This window comes from Nanorana parkeri, unplaced genomic scaffold (genome assembly GCF_000935625.1).
Source record: "Nanorana parkeri isolate BGI_ZX_2015 unplaced genomic scaffold, ASM93562v1 scaffold139, whole genome shotgun sequence".
In the NCBI taxonomy this organism is placed as follows: Eukaryota; Metazoa; Chordata; class Amphibia; order Anura; family Dicroglossidae; genus Nanorana; species Nanorana parkeri.
The window spans coordinates 1,805,139-1,819,492 of record NW_017306407.1 but is presented as its reverse complement, the minus strand read 5'-3'; the positions used below and the strand labels follow the sequence as shown (position 1 = coordinate 1,819,492).

At 40.8% G+C, this 14,354-nt stretch overlaps 1 protein-coding gene across 1 annotated transcript in view; it reads right to left on the bottom strand.

Moving 5' to 3' along the window:
* The window catches only part of LOC108785035 (uncharacterized protein KIAA2012-like), a 124,952-nt gene that overhangs the window by 63,638 nt on the left and 46,960 nt on the right, over nt 1-14,354 (bottom strand). The window contains exons 8-9 of the mRNA XM_018554012.1: nt 12,016-12,214; nt 5,678-5,827 (exon numbers count right to left, since the gene is read on the bottom strand). Of these exons, the coding sequence (XP_018409514.1) occupies nt 5,678-5,827; nt 12,016-12,214 (349 nt within the window). The remainder of the gene's footprint in view (nt 1-5,677; nt 5,828-12,015; nt 12,215-14,354) is intronic.

Sequence of the window (14,354 nt, the reverse complement as noted above, 5' to 3'; positions counted from 1 at the left end):
GATCACTGTACACTGATAACGGTCTCACTAGGTGTATAGGATTTCACTTTTCTTGATTGGGTTATACAACCTTATCAGAGTGAACAAAGGGATATTTCTGCTGCAGCTCACTAACAATTAAGCAAGTAGCAATGGTGATTTATTTAAAGGAGCAGTAAGTCAGGAAATCAAAAAATAAATTAACTATATTTAAAACTGCACTTTAAAAAAAATATATATATTTATATTTCAAGTGAGAATGCAATTGACCGTTAAGTGGCAGCAACATTTGGCTGATACAAACAACATACGATTATAGTCACTTAGCAACGTAAATGAATAAGTATGTGATACATTAGCATTATAGACAATCCATTAATCAAGTAGCTGGCCCAACAGGTGGACTAATAAGAGTCCAATGGAGGGTGGTGGTCATTCTAAAGGTGCCCATACTCTCTTCGATTTTCTTTTGGAAATCTTCCACAAATGGTCTTTCGAAATCGAACAGTTGATGGGACACCGGCAATTTTTTTTAAAGGGTAACGCTGGAAAACTTTTTCGAATCGAACGAAAATCGATGGATTAGTGGCATTTTCACATGAAAAAAAAAATTCAAAAGATGCAAAAACAAAAATCTGCACTGCTGATTGACAACATTTGGTGAGTTAGTATTGCTAACGAACGATTATCGAAATCGACATTGGTTTGTGCTCGATGGGCTATTTGAGCTAGAATCGAACAAGGGTTCTTGGCAGCAACAAAAATTTCCAATCGAAAATCTATAGGTGTATGGCCAGCTTAAGACTTAGTTCCCCTAAGAGAGGGAGAAGGCCTTAACAAAGTTAGTATGCACCGAAGTGGAATATCGATTGGGGGGTCATGAATAAGTAGTTTTAATTAGGTACCATTGGGTTTAGTGGGTTGGGTGTCACAGGGTTTGTATAATGAGATACCTCAAATCATTTTTTAACTTGGGTTTCTTTGTTCAAGAAGGCCCCTACCCCCGGCCATAAGGAATACATACATACATTTTTCTTTAACTGCCTCCGGGCCGGCCGTAGTAGAAAAACGGCCGGCCAGGACCTTCCTAAATACCATGGAGCACTTTGAAAATACTCCTCTCTCTGAGGCTAGATTGTGAAAAAGTCTCACATGTGTGGTGTATAGAAAAACGGCCGGCCAGGACCTTCCTCGATCTGAGCGGGCGTCTCTAGACGTCCCGCCCCCCGCTCAGGCGCGCTCCCGGCGCGATCACAACTGTGCTCGCACTGTCCATTGGACAGTGCTGTTTCCATAACAAGGTATAGAGCCAGTAAAATCGGCTCTATACCTTGCGATCTAGCTGTGACAAATCACAGCTGTCACAAAAGTAAACAAAGGCTGCAGTTTGCAGCCCTGTCACTATCTCCTCTATCTCCTCTCTCACACACCCAATAGGTTGTGATATTAAATACCACCAAAAGAAAGCTCTATCTGTCCCAAAAAAAGGGTAAAAAATTCATTTCAGTAGAGCGTTGTATGACGGAATAAATGTAAATCAAAGTACTGCAGCGCTGAATACTGAAAAATGGCCTGGCCAGGAAGGGGGTGTAAACACCTGGTCTTCAAGTGGTTAAACAGTGAAATGGGAGGATCAGAATACATCCACTTATGACTAACTATACATTTATACATATGGTGTTAACTGGGATCTCAGTAAGACTGACCACCACCTACAGTTAATACTGTATTATTTTGAAAGATCCTGGGGTTAAGGTACCCCTGTTTAGGCTGCTGCAAACCTGTGACCAAGCTGGAAATCCAAAGGAAATTAGTTGGGGGGAGGGGTTAGGCCAGCGACAGAGGGGAAAATTACAAGATGACTCCCCAAGACTAATGGTGAGGGGCACACATGCTCGGCTAATGCAGCACACACGGTCCTTCATTCTTAAAGTGTTAATCGAGCCACCATTTTTCTTTTAATTTGAATTACATTGTGAAAGGATTAGAATCCCTGTCTGGTTTTTACTGCTATCTGGGACTTTTTTTAGGGAGATTTTCCCTCAGTAGATCCGTCGGTGATAACTATTTCACCAGACAGGAAGTGAGGAAAAATCTGCAGTAGGACAGAGAGTGAGAGGAATTCTCTCTAGGAAAGCTCTGGACCCAGATCCAACCCCCAAGAGCTTCAATTGGGGGTTGGATCTGGGATGAGATGGAATCATTTCTGGCCAAACTGAGCTTTTTTAACATGTCACAAAACCCCACTTAGTACAGGATTAAAAGAAAAAAGCCTCTAAAATGATTTTCTGTGAATATTGCTGTCAGAAAAGGGTTTCTCATGGAGGAAGAGAAGACATTTGCCAATTATTTAGAGGTCTGCAGCAGCATCACCAACGAGATTAATATTTCAGGTAGTTTTAACAAGCAAAGCTTTTTCTGATGGCACTGGGAGTACGGTACATTGCCTCAGGTTTTCTCACCTAAGCATGAAGGAGATAATTAGATAAGTACAGTAATGATCTGAATTATCTTACCAGACATTGCTCGCAAAGTCTAAAATCTAATTTAAAGGGAATTGATAATGCATATTCGTGTTATTTTTAACCATTGAATAAATGCATCAGCATTAAAGCAGAACTCCCGGCAAACAGCAAACTACGCAGCGGAAATGCATATATCTTAGCTGCCGAAGAATTTGTAATTATGTTCAACTGCCTTTGTGGTTCACACACCTTTGACAAACTGCAGAGCTAGTAAGGAGTCAAACCTTAATATCAACATAGTTGATTTGTTGTGAGATTAGCAGGTATGACACAGGAAATTGTAAACCTGAACTAGAAAGCAATAAAGTCATTGATCTTGCTGTTCAGTGTTGTAGAGGACGATGAATTACAAAACTGGCTGAACGGAGTAAAATAGTTGTCTTTTTCCAGGCTAAGAACATTTTCAGCAATACCTCTTGATCGTGCTAGAAATGCAGTATCGTCATCACTCACTGCGTGAAAAACTGGAACCATACAACAATTGTATCTTCTTTCTTAGGCCTTGTTCACACCAAGCGCAGAGCAGGCGCAGAGCAGATCAGTTGCAGACCGGATCAAAACTGCATCCAATGTATTCCAATGGTATTTTTTGCTCCAGTTCACATCGCAGCGTGCAGTTCCAGAGCAGGTAAAAAAAACTGCAGCAGGCCCTATTTTACCTGCTCTGGAACGTATGCAAATGCCCTGGAACACACTGAAAGCCCATTATAAACTAAAAAAAAAATTTAAAATCTTTTTAACCTAAAACGGCCCGGAACGCATCAAAAACGCGGCACAAGCCACTGCACTGCGTGTGCAGAAACCTGAGCAGATCTGCTCTGCATTTGGTGTGAACAAGGCCTTAAACTGCCAATCTCCACATCCCTCATGCAATGGCGATGAATATAAGGCAGACATATTTATAGTCAAGTCTGAGTGACAACCATTGCTCACTCCACAGATACAGTGGAGGACTGAGTGTAGTCTCCCAGGGACAGAAGTGTGGTAATTGCAGGTTTATCAGGTGATCAGAGCCTACGAATTGATTGCTGCCACCATATGTGGTATAAGGACTGATAAGCTGCAGTATATTACATTTCTATTTTTGGCTTCATATACACTTTAAGAATATTTGTGAGCGGTCACATCTTCTTATATTTGTAGGTACCTTGGAGCCATGTGTAAGTGGAAAGGTGTTTAGGAACAATACATATCTAATTATTGCCATTGTGCCTGTGCTGTCATCTCCTAATTTGCAAACTGGTCTCCAAGTACTTCTCCCTGCAGCCCATTCTGCTTGTAAAAATTAAATAGGAAAACGCCTGACATACACTAGTAATTGCAAATCCTTGAATTTGGGTTTCCAGGTTGGCATTTTATGGCACTGGGGAATAGATATCCGACCGTAGCCCCACACCACCCAAAAACATCTGCTTTACCCTTAATACACTGTGTTGATACAAGTGTTTGATCTAAATTGTTCCAGTCACTTGTAATATTTTAAAACATTTACAGTGGTTAAGGCCAAACCACTAATGGCTTTTAATTATTTGGTTGGTTGGTTGACTTTAGGATATTTGTTTTATGAAGATTTACATAATTAGTTATTTATTTACATTATCAGTATGATGAAAGGCCCAAATAAGAAAAGCCTAACAGGATGAATATATTCAGATAAGTCTTAAAATACAGGCATGCTAATCATAGTCATGCTCTGTTTCCTGATCATCTGCCAAGAATCATACAGGAATTATTACTGATGTATACACGTATATATTGCTCATCTATTGGCTTCTGCTAACCAACATAGTTGAACGGCTTTAACATACTTTGGTTATGGTATGAAAATTGTCATCTATCATATATAAGTGGAAAAATCACATCTGCTCGTTAGTTCATCTGCAGCACTCTTCTTTAATTTATTGGTGAAATCATAAAAACATTACCATCATGTACCTGGACTGCACTCATAAAATAAACACGAATTAGGCATATTACATAATAATGACAGCTGCATTTCACAAGGCAGTTGTCTATGGCAGTAACAAAGTTAGAAGGACAAATGTTGATTGCATGTACAAACTATGGTATGGTTGTTAAAGGATATGAAAACCCAATGAACATGTTCAGCAAGTATGAATAAAAACGGTTAATCTCACATGAAGTGACAAGGACACTGCATTTCTGGCAAGATCAACTGAAAACATGAACAATGTTATCTTCCATCTATAAAATATGAATCCCCCACCCTGCATTTAAAGGAGATGAAGACAGGAAGACATGTTTTAAGTCAAGTCTGGGTGGTTACCATGGCTCCCTCCATAGATAGAGTGGAGTGAGTGAGCATGGCCACTATAGGACAGGATGTGTGGTATTTATAGGAAAAAGCCCTGAAGAATTAATATTTATGTAGCCAGTTTATCAGAGGACTGGTAAGCTGCAATATAATTGTGTTATGCTTTAATATGCTTTAATAGCACACATAACAGTTATAGAAATTTGTTCTTGCACTGTAGCTCATTCTTACCACTATTTGACCTAACCTTTGTTCTTTAAAGGGAAACTAATATGAACAAATATGTTCCTAAGTTATCAACATTGCCAAAAATGAAGCCACCTTGTGTTGGCTGCTTGATGTCTGCCCAATGGGAATTAAGCAACATTCCATGCTAAGCCTGCCCTGTCATTTAACTTTCAAATGCCAGAGCATGTGCTGATGACTAAATATCTAGCATGATATGATCATGGCTTAATACATGGCTTAATCATGACTTGGACAGATGTTGAGGCTTCAAGTACAGCCTGGCCAAGGTTCCAAGGGGGCTCTGCAGAGATCACAAGGAGTGTTGATTAGAGCACTGTGTAGGGTGCATGTCAGACACTGGAGATCCAGACCATTGCACTTTGTGTGAAACCAGCAGTCAGGATCTCAAGCGCCCTGCTACCACAGGGAAGTTTGCTAAAGGTACAGTACTAACATTTCAAATAAAAAAACTATATACATGTGTTGATTTTCAGGCAGCCTGGCTGCATCAGAACGATAAAAGATAAGGGTTTATTTGCTGGAGCTGGGATGTATTGCAGTGTCATAGCCTGGGTCCCTGGACAAACCTGCTAGGGCATATTGAACATTTAAAGCATTCTTCCTCCAATCCTATTCTCAGAAAGAGAGTTTGCCACTATATAGAATGTACCTCGGTTTGGATCTAAATTCCAATCAATATCCATCTGTAATGTTTTGATTCTGCTTTCTGCTACTGCAGTTGGGATCTCCTTCACCAGTTTGGGATCAACTGGCTCCTCCTTATACACCTTTTGGCTCTGTAGATTATTGTTCATTTTTTCTGTAACCAAGAAGACAACTGGTAAGTACCATTTTACAAGGTATTCATTGATTTTATGTTATGAGTATGGTAATCAATGTGAACAACTGCTCAATTATGAGGTCTTTAGACACCATGCTGTTCTAGGCACACCTGAATGACGATGCTCTTTTTTGCAAGCCCATCCTTTATGTCATGTGAATTTTATGGTAAAAAACTACTGTTAGAATGTGCTAGTAACGTCAGCATGCAGTCTACTGAATACAGAACCATGGCTGAATTTAATAATAGGCACATGCCTATAGGCGACAAAGGAAAAGAGTGGCAAAAATAATTGCCCACACATTTCCATCATCAGTAGTCACCTTGCATAAGGTTACAGTATTTCCACATGATCACAGTATTCTAAACCAGGATATGATAAGGAAAACAAGGAAATGCCTTGTGTAAAAGGTTGTGTGCCTACAAGCTTTAGTGATGAAAAACTGGATCTGTGAGAAGTCTTTTTACTGATACAAACAACCAAACAAGAAATAGGAGAGATGTCATCATGTTTCCATGTTTTATGGAGCCATCTGACTCATCATCCTCTGCACCCCCCAACCCATTACAGCTCTCTTGCTGTAGGCTCCGTTCACACATTAGTGTAAAACACCAAAAGACATACATTTTAATGTAGCTTGTTCACACCTGCGTGTCATACGCGCGGTGCGAAAATGTGCATCGCGCAAAAAAGTACAGGTGCGATATTCTGGCTGACTTTTGTGCGTTACGGCTACAGTAGCAGCCACAAACGTGCGCAAACCACGCGTATGTTAAAATGTGCGTGTTTTGTGTGCCGTGTGTAGGAACGCGTGGAAAACTGTACTGGAATCAAAAGCAAAGTGTGAACAGAGCCTCAGCCACAAATATCAAGTGATGGAAAGAAGATGGAAACAAAATAATGAAGTTAACATGATGGGTGCATTTGATTCTTTGTTCTGCTTCCATTAACCCTGCTGCTCTAGGTACGAGCCAATAAGTGCCTTATGGTTAATACATAAACTCCTCTGTATATTTTCAGTTCATTGTTATAAGTGATGAAGTGTCCTGTAGTTTACTAAACCTACAGTAAGAAGCTCAAAATACTGAGAATCCAGAGGTGACTGCAAATAAAGGCCACTTGTGTCACACCTGTGCCTTAAACAAATGATCTAAAAGAAAAAGAAGGATGACAGGTAATAGAAGAACAATAGCATACAAAAGGAGATGTTTGCCCAGCTTGAATCAAAACTAACATGAATACTTTGAATATATGTTTACATAGGGCACTTTAAAAGTTTTCAGACCATAATCCACCACACATCAGCTAGGGATTTAAGATCGTAATTGTGCTATCTTTAGAAGTCCTTTGTTATTAATTCAAAGCACTACTATAAAGCTATACCAGTGGACCACTGCCATCTTTAGAAAAGGCTTGCATAGTCCCATTTATGTTTGGTGAGAAAAAAGGCAAATAAGTTCACCAGCTACTAATGGTTATTTGCTTGGCTAATAATCAACAGAAATTAATGTTTTCTTGGAATGCAAAAACTAGAACACAAAGCTTTGAGGGCGTCTCATCACGAAACGTTATGCTGGCCACAAAAACGTTTGAGGTTTGACAGTGTTTACAGTCTGCAGCTAAATGAGCAAATAACTTGAATGACTTTACGCATGTGAATTATTATGTTTTGATCATCATTTTGATCAGAATCCAGAACTCGACATCTAGTGGAATTTGTGAAAAATATTTTTCGAAATGCATTATTAGAGCAAAAAGTCAACATTCCCACTCAAAAGAGCCATATTCCCGAAAGTAGACAACAGCAGTGCACCCCAGACACTACAGGCCCTATGTATAAATGTGCCCATACTAAGAACTTGGGTTATTCCCTAACAGCTACCATACAAGTTGCAATTTTAAAAGGTATTTAAACTCAAGGTCAAAAATATACATATATATATATTGGCGGTCATTGTGAATACTTTTATTACATTGGCAGTCAGTGTGAATACTTTCGTTACATTGGTGGTCAGTATGAATACTTTCGTTACATTGGCGGTCAGTGTGAATACTTTCATTACATTGACGGTCAGTTTGAATACTTTCGTTACATTGGTGGTCAGTGTGAATATCTTTGTTATATTGGAGGTCATTGTGAATACCTTTGTTACATTGGCGGTCAGTGTGATTACTTTCGTTACATTGGTGGTCAGTGTGAATATCTTTGTTACATTGGAGGTCATTTTGAATACCTTTGTTACATTGGCGGTCAGTGTGAATACTTTTGTTACATTGGCGGTCAGTGTGAATACTTTTCTTACATTGGCGGTCAGTGTGAATACTTTCGTTACATTGGCGGTCAGTGTGGATACCTTCGCTACATTGGCGGTCAGTGTGAATACTTTCATTACATTGGCGGTCAGTGCTGTTAGTTATGCTATCTTCAGTGGGGGGGGGGTGTCCTTGTATTGGGGTTCTCCATGGTAATAGATGTGGGGTGTCAATGCTTGTGGCTTTACATACAGGGCTTCAGAAGGTGATGGTCAATCTTTTCCCAAATTCTAGATATGTTTAGTGTGAGCTGCAACATGGACATCTTCGTTATGCTTTCTGGAGTGGTACACTTTGGGGGCTGTCTTTGTATTGGAGTGCTCCACAGTAAACTATTTGGGGTGTCATTGCTTGTGGCTTCACATATAGGGCACTAGTAGCTGATGGTCTTTCTTTTTTCTAAATGCTTCTGAGATAATTGGTTTGACCTGTAACATGGATATCACAGATCTCCTATTAGGTTTGGAGTGCTGCTTTATGGGATGTCTTTGCAGGGCTAGCGCTAGCATAAGACTTCCTGAGGGAGGGGCGCGGAAAAATGCACCTTCGCCTGTGTAGGCAAAAATCCTTGCACCGGCCCTGCCCCTATGTAATGGCAATAAGAAAGGGAGGAGCTGTTTGTAATCCAAATTTAGGAGAGCCTAGGGTGACAACATTGCTCCTCTATAGATAGTGGAGTGAGTGTGTGTTGCCACCGTAGGTCATGAAGTGTGTTACTTGCAAGATTATATGGTGAACAATAGGAGAAAGAAAGCCTGGAAAAAGGAAACAGATGCAGCCACCAAATCCAAGAACTGATAAGCTGCAATATACAACATTTTGCTTGCTGCTGATTGGTGGCTGAAGAGAAGTAAATCCACTTCTTTGTAATAATACATTTATACATAAAGACCTTTGGAATACTATAAACTAATTTGATTAAAGGTTGTAATTGAATTGTATTGCTGCAGCTATTATGTGAGCTAGAATCACAATCGTATTAATTGTACAGTATATAGCTATGAACCACCTATACTTAACATGCACTGTCACCCATAGATAGATAATGGTAAATAGATTCATACCCACCAGATAGCATACATGCTGCATATAATATACATAGCTAATAAATAAGTAAAACAAGAATTATTCAATCATATATACATTAAGTTAAATAGGAGTAATTTGATATATGTCCATATTCTTACAAAATGATAACATCCTGATGTCAAACACATGATCTCATCATTCAAAAGATAAAACAGTAAAGTCACGAAAATTATTGCCTGTATTTCTCCACTGGTCATATACAGTAAGTACCGTAAAGGCTAACTTGTTCATGTCTCCCGGCTCCTCATTATACAGTTGTATAGTGCTCCCAAAATGATCTGCACTAGTATATTTTATATGATTACATATGGGCAACATAATATATAAGCTAAAAAAGTGCCCAAAGAATCATCTAAAAGCCAAACCACACTTCTTTAAACATCTAACATTTTTATCTCTAACACAATTAAAAACAATAATGTCATATGCAGTAAAATTATATATTGACTGTCATCAGTGAAAGGTATCAAATATCCACTGTCTTTTGCTGTATTTATTTAAAACATTTTTTTTTTAGTATGCATAGAATAGACCCACTTACATTATGGTTATAGGCACAGGTTAGGATGGGCCAATAACCAACACTGTAGCAAGCCAAAATGTGGCTTGTTTTATCAAGACACTATTTATGAAGTGAGCAAAGAAGAAAACGCATTACAAATGCCATTTCAAAATCAATATTTCAAAAAAATGATAAATGAAGTGGGCATAGCACATTCCGAGTAGATAAAAGGAAAATGCAAACCAAATGGACAGTTAAGTAGAAGCTAGATCTGAAGAAGGATGATTGAATTGAAGAGGAGGTAAATGAAATACAGAAGATAACAAGTGACAGAGATCAATAGACACTATGGGTCAGTGTAGGGGCAGCGGTGACAGGAAGTAGTTTGAGTAGGTGGAAGGGAATAGGGTCAAAAGATTAGGTGATGGAGAGGAAGAAAGCAGCCAAGTAGCCTGTTTTAAAAGGCAGAGGTCAGGACGACCTGTATGGGGATCAGAATTGGTGGTTTGAGGGATGTTGGAGAATACAAAGTAATAAGTAAATATTGTGTTAAATTAAATATACCGGATTTGACAAAATGACTAAGGGGTCTATTCAGTAAGCTGCCGTAGGCAGCCGAGTGAATGACCGACCTAAAGCGAAGGTCGGTACGGCTGATTTCAGCTGTATACCGGCTGAAATCAGCCGTACATCGGGTGGCTTCGGGTCGGCTGAACATGCTCAGCATGTTCGGCCGACCCGAAGTGCAGAAGGAGTTCGACTCAGCCGATTCAACATCTGGATCGGCTAAGCCGAACCTCCAGCAGGCTACTCGCTGCTGTTCGGTCTATTCTTATAGACGCTGCTGTTCTACTCGGTCCCTCCGTGGGACCGAGCAGAACAGAATTTTTTTTAAAAAGTAGAAAAAAATAAATAGAAAGAAAGAGATTGTGACAGCTAGCTCCGCCCAACTGTTTTCTATTGGCCGGCGGTTCTGCTGCTGTCAACATTTTTTTTTTAAAACTCTCCCGGGCGCTCCGGGAGTCTCCCGCTCCCGGCCCGCCAAGGAGAGAAACACTGCTTTTTCTTTTTTTTTCTTTATTCTGACACGGAGCCGTGGCCATAGGAATGCATTGCTAGATTCCTATTGGCTATTTCAATTTGCAATAGCCAATAGCAAACTAGCTATTGTACCCACCCTCTGCTGCTGTCAATCAGTAGTGGTGGACCTGATGGAGAACTGCAGCAAAATGCTAGTTTGCCATTGGCTATTGCAAATTGAAATAGCCAATAGGAATCTAGCAATTCATTCCTATGGCCAAACATTTTTTTTTCTTTCTATTCTGATACGGTTCCGTGTCAGAATAAGGAAAAAGAAAGAAAAATCAGTGTTTCTCTCCTTGGCGGCCGGGAGCGGGATACTCCCGGAGCGGCCGGGAGAGTTTGCTGTCTGGAGATCAGTGTCCCTGGTTAGCTGGTAACCAGGGACGCTGATCTCTCTGCAAGTGGCCGGAGCCAGCTGTAAGATCACGACTGCCTCCGCCCAGCTGTCAGAAGCAGGCTGTCAGTCGGCCAATGGCCGGCCGATTGGCCAGCTTCGGCTTTCAGCGCGGCTCAGCCGAGCCATATGCGTTCGGCTCGACTGAGCCGCTCGGCCAAGTTCGGGAGCTGTACGGGCTATAGTAAATAGCCCGTACAGCAGCCCTTCGGTTCTACTGAACCGAAGGTGTCCTGGGGCCGAAGCTAGCCAAAGGATCGGCCGAAGCTACGGCTAGATCCTTTGGCTGCTTCGTGAATAGACCCCTAAGAACAGTGATACGTAGCAGCTATGGGAAATATGAATGTAATTATTAGTTTAGTTGCCACTGCGGAGGCAAAAGGTACTTTTTGTGTCATTTTAATTTATGGACTTTAGTTACTAAGAAGGAATCATACTAGTTTGGCTACTAAGATGGGCTGATGGCTTCTCAGGTTAGGCGTTATGAGAGGAGCCAAGTTTTTCTAGTGTTGTAATTTGCTCATATAAAGTGTGTTCATGGTTGAAACATGGGTATTGATTTTCTTGCTTCAGTAGTAGTGGATTTTTATACATTTGTACAGCTTAAACTAGTCATATAATATGATTAATGAAATAGTTATATTAAACTCTGGAAATCCTAATGTTCTAGCTGCACACAACTAGTCATAAACAAAAAGATCATAACCAACAATAGGATATATTCTCCTCAATATGCATATAATGACATACTTGAGATAGTGAAGTACCTCTTGAATGCACTGTACCTTCATCATTGTTCATAGGCACAGCCTTTGTGTTCCCGTCTGTGTTTGTCTTTTCTTCTTGGGTCACTTTCTGATTCTCAAAACGTACAAGCAGTGGTATGATTAAAAGTTCCTTTGGTGGATCTGCAGCTTTGCGCCTCCTCTTTCTTTGTGGAATTCTGATGGACTCATCCGTAATTGGGGGTAACTTTAAGGGTTCCTGTATTTAATAATAATTGAAATTATATTACTCATAAAACATAAAGCATGTAGTCTACCATCTCTGAGCACAGACTGACCCTAGGCAGGAGCCTAGGGCCTAGTGGATGTCCAATGAGCCCAGCTACAACCTTCATACTTCTACAGTAAACTAAAGGGATAGATCAATTGGTCAAAGCTGTGCACCTGTCACTTTACAAGGCAGGATGTACTTTTGGCATTTGGCGTCTTCTTGGATGGGCCATATCAGTACAGTCAATGCTGCAAGCACTATTTTGATCGCACTGCACCGGACGGCACTGCAGGCACAATGTGCCTTGCGATCCCGTGCGAGCCGGCCGCAATGCGATGCAGTGCATTCCAGCCGGAATCGGGCCGGAACGCACTGCATATGGTGTGAACTAACCCTTACAGATCCCTAAATACATTACTTCCTAACTACATGCACTGTTCATTGAGGTGGGGAGACCACTTACAGTGGCCTGAAATATAGCTTCCCCAGAACCGTACTTCTTGTGAGGGGCTTCTTCTCAACAGCTGCTAAGGAGCTAAACTCAAAGTGAAGATTTGCTATCTTATATTGAACATTAGATTCTGATGTCTAAGCATTAAATTTGACCTGAAAAGAGCAGTGCACTTCCTGTGCCTAAGGACTTCTGGGCTTACAGCTTCATAGCTGTATATTTGCTGTGTGAAAGGAACTGCTGCCTCTGGCTGCGAGTTTCATGAAATTAGGAATGAGATTTGATGATGTCACCACTGTGCTAGTCACTGTCCTCCTTGCTGAAAAGAAAGCTGTACCTGAAAATCTACAGAAAATCTATCTCCTCCCTGCTGTTGCTTGGATCTGTGCTTTCTACAGTTGTCACCTGCTGCTTCTTGAATATCCCCCCCAAGTCATCACATCTCTAGTCACCAGGGGGCAGCTCTGTCATGAGGAAGCAGAGTTCTGCTCCTTTACCAAGCAGAGAACAAGACATGGCAATTCATGTAAAGGGGAAAGGATCAGTTGGAGGAAGCCCCTTGGCAAAACTGGTGACTAGCCCTTTGCCCTCCTTTTGCCTTTTTTTGAGCATTATTTCCACAATTCAGGTCCTTTCTAAAATGACTGTTACACATACACGTCTTTCTGCCTTGAGGAAGGGACCCTGCGCGGTCCCGAAACGTCGGCTTCTCTGATCACTGTGACGTCTTTGTCCAGTTAAAAGGGACATATTCAACTTTATTACTGAGTGCTGGTGATCTGCTTTTTTGTTCTGTTACACATACAAGGCTAACTTCTTAACATATCTTTAGCCATGTCTGCTTCTCTGTGCCAGTGCCAATTGGTATCTTTGTTGCTGGGCTGTCTGAATACCAGAGCACAACAACAGAGTAATCACACTAATAATAATAGTGGGGTCACTTTCTATTGTCACCTGCTTCAGTATCTTGCTAGTCGGCCCTGCTGGCTCTCACAATACCTAAACAATCTGATTGGATGCGGGCATTGTTCAGGTATTTTGAAAGCCAGCGGGGATGACTAGCAAGATACTAAAGCTTGGCCCAGTGGGAGATTCCTCCATCCACACAGTTTAGCGTAGATGGAGGAATCTGTTGCACTTTTTCCATCTGACCATAGAAAATCTGCAGAAAATCTATAGATGTATGGCCAGCTTAAGCCTAGTGCTGGAACACATTGCAGCTCTTCTGGATTATATGCACATGTGTACATGTGCAAGACACCACACCCGTGGTTCTGACATTAAACAGCCAAGACTGAAAATATCTACCTGTATATATTATGATTGCCAAGTTCCAACCCCCCTTTCTTGACCAACTGTCCTCACCAGGGCTATTTGGCTGGAGTATGCTGGATAATCCCAATATGCTGAATGATAATAATAATAATTAGGGATGCACAGATACTTTTTGAGTACCAGTGCAGATACTTGGCATTTTCATGAGAACTACCAGGGTTGCAGCGGTTGCAGCTGGGACCTGGCTCTGGAACTCCACCACTGTCCTGAAATCATTAGTCTGTATTGTTTTAGAAAAACTGTCACATGACAATAAACAAAAATGTATCAGTACTCATAGTTGTAAGTACTCGGCAAGTACCAGTACTCGTACTCGCAAAACTGGTATCTGTGCATCCCTTT